General features: G+C 31.9%; 1 protein-coding gene across 1 annotated transcript; it reads right to left on the bottom strand.

Moving 5' to 3' along the window:
* Positions 1–564: 564 nt before the first annotated feature.
* On the bottom strand, positions 565–2,460 carry LOAG_05328 (hypothetical protein; the record flags this gene model as incomplete). Its single annotated transcript, XM_020446819.1, has 4 exons — positions 2,362–2,460; positions 1,370–1,453; positions 959–1,129; positions 565–706 (listed from the first exon to the last, which is right to left on the bottom strand). Exons 1-4 carry the CDS (start codon positions 2,373–2,375, stop codon positions 565–567), a joined length of 411 nt encoding a protein of 136 aa, XP_020302885.1. The 5' UTR covers positions 2,376–2,460.

Genomic DNA, 2,460 nt, shown 5'->3' with positions numbered 1-2,460 from the left:
AAGCCAATGGAAAAGTAAAATTCTAAAAGAAACTGAGTAATCATGATGAATTGTAGGGAGTAAGCGGAAATAGCTTCGCATATATCTTATTTCTTTTAATCACAAGACTTACGATGATGCCGATGAATGTGGCTCTAGTTGTTTCTTAACGCTGTGATAAGCACTGTTGGAAATGTCATTTATATCACTGATGTTTTTTCTAATGAATGTATTCGTTTTATGGACGTTGAATTTACCGTTTTTAATATTGTCGATGAATTTTCTCTCAAAAACGATAGTTGAGAATGAATCATGGTCATCGAAGTCATCGAAGTCGTCGGAATCGTCAGTTTAGCGGTCCTGAAAGACGCAAACACGAAAGTACCTCAAAGAAACTGTCACAAAATGATATGCAGTCTCACAGAGTTTATATTCTATAGCTTCTATTGGCACGAGAGCGGTATAGAATGACTTGAACGATTGATGGTTGCATAATGTAGTCACGCCATAATTTCAGTTCTATGTAAAGAAAAAAAAAAAATTAAAAGATATAAAATTTGTGTTGTGCGAGAGAATATTCGTGATTTACAAATTGAGTGTAGAAAAAAAAGTGTTTGTCGAAACTGTTGACATGGAAGAAGAGATTGTTATCGAAGGTATAGTTATTGTTGTTGTTGGTGTTGTCATCGATGTTGTTGCTGTTTTTGTATATGTAGTCGTTGAAGTTCTACAAACAGTCATCATTATCAAAAAATTATTAATTCATTTAGAATAGGAAAATATTCCTTTCATTTGAAACCAAACTAAACATTAAAATAAGATCCAAACCATCTACAACCTTCCTATTATGAGATTAAGAATTCTCAGTTTAGTTACAATAATTTACGGAATAAAAGGTCAATAAAACAATTATACGAGGAATTGAAAAGCTAGGAAAACTAATAACTTTAACAGCTTTACACCCTAGCCGTACACTTACTGATATGGATTATTGGGTGTATGTTGCATTGATATAATTACAATAACAATTGCAAATAATATAACGAAGATCAGCATTGAATTGATATAAAATCGTCGTTGCCTTCTCGTCAAATTCCACCACCAAATTTTAAACTTTAAAGTTAACGAATTGTTATAAATTTCTGCGAATCTGCAAAGATATTTGGAAGTTCTTTAGATCGAGTAAAAATTTCATTTTAGTAATTTAGAAGTAAAAATTCAAAGAGTAATCAGTAGATAAAAAACTTAGCAACCTAACAGAAAAGTAATACTAAGTAACGATTCAGGAGAGTAGTTCACTAATAGAGACAAGCTGCTGAAAAATCTCTTCGTCACTGCTAGAAATAAGTTTAAAAAATAAGTTGAAACTTCTTTTTTTTCGTCTGCTTACCTACTTGAAGAAGAGGTAACATTTTCATAGTCAGACATTTCAATTGTTTCATTTCCACGTATTGGTGGAATCATCGTTTCTTTGCTAAATAAACAATAAACGTTGGACCTTTTTGAACCATTTTCAATACAGTGTTAAGAAATCAATCAGTTGCGGGCACATATTACAAATTGTGTGTCACGTAGTATGGACCATTGAAATAAGTGTTGCTTATCCGTAAACTTCCAAAACGCCTCACCTGCTCCAGTTTTATACTTCCTCCTGTGTCAACAAACTAAGCTAATGTTAGCAATGATCAGACTTGGAAAAACAAAGACTTGTACTAAATGAAATGATACCAGAATTGCACCAAACAGAATTAAAATCAATTGAAATGAACTGAACTGTGCATTTTATACTGCCAAATTTAGCTTATTCACGATCTTTCATCCATTTAAAAGCATTAATTTTGAATAATTTTCATGATGAACAAAATAAAATTCCGTTATTTAACAGAATGTTGTATAAATGTATGGTATAACAATCTTAATAGAATTCGTACTTGACCTTTAGTGATGAGAAATGTAAAATCTCAAAGTGAGAGGTATTTTCACTATCCCTTTTTTGACGTATTTCAATTTACAACAAAATTTCACTTCGAAATTTGAAGAAGGAAACAAAGACAAATCCATAAGTGATGAATTTATTTAAAAAGAACATAAAGATGAATTTTAAGTATGGATTGAAAAACACTGTACAAAGAGAATAGCACCCTGCTTGCCATACTGATAACGGTGCCACCCCAAAAATGAGACATTCATACTGTTTGTGTTTACCATAAGATGATGAGTGAATACTTCCATTGAAATTTAAACGACATGCTAAAACATGCTAGAAGAGGTAGAAAAAATATGCCGGCTTCTCCTGCTTTCTTCCTTTCATTCTGAGATTGAGAAACCTCAATCTGAAACTTTCTTAATCCTTTTCCCTAAATCAATGTTTGGAAGGTGTACCTTGAAGATATCATTCTTCATTCTTATTGTAATTTCAAGCCACTTTGATCTAACAACTCCGAAGATCTAATAACTCAACTTCATCCATCAGATCTGAAA

The sequence above is a fragment of the Loa loa genome (genome assembly GCF_000183805.2).
Source record: "Loa loa unplaced genomic scaffold supercont3.385, whole genome shotgun sequence".
NCBI lineage: Eukaryota > Metazoa > Nematoda > Chromadorea > Rhabditida > Onchocercidae > Loa > Loa loa.
Note: the sequence above shows the minus strand (reverse complement) of the source record. Positions and strands in the feature narration are given on the sequence as shown.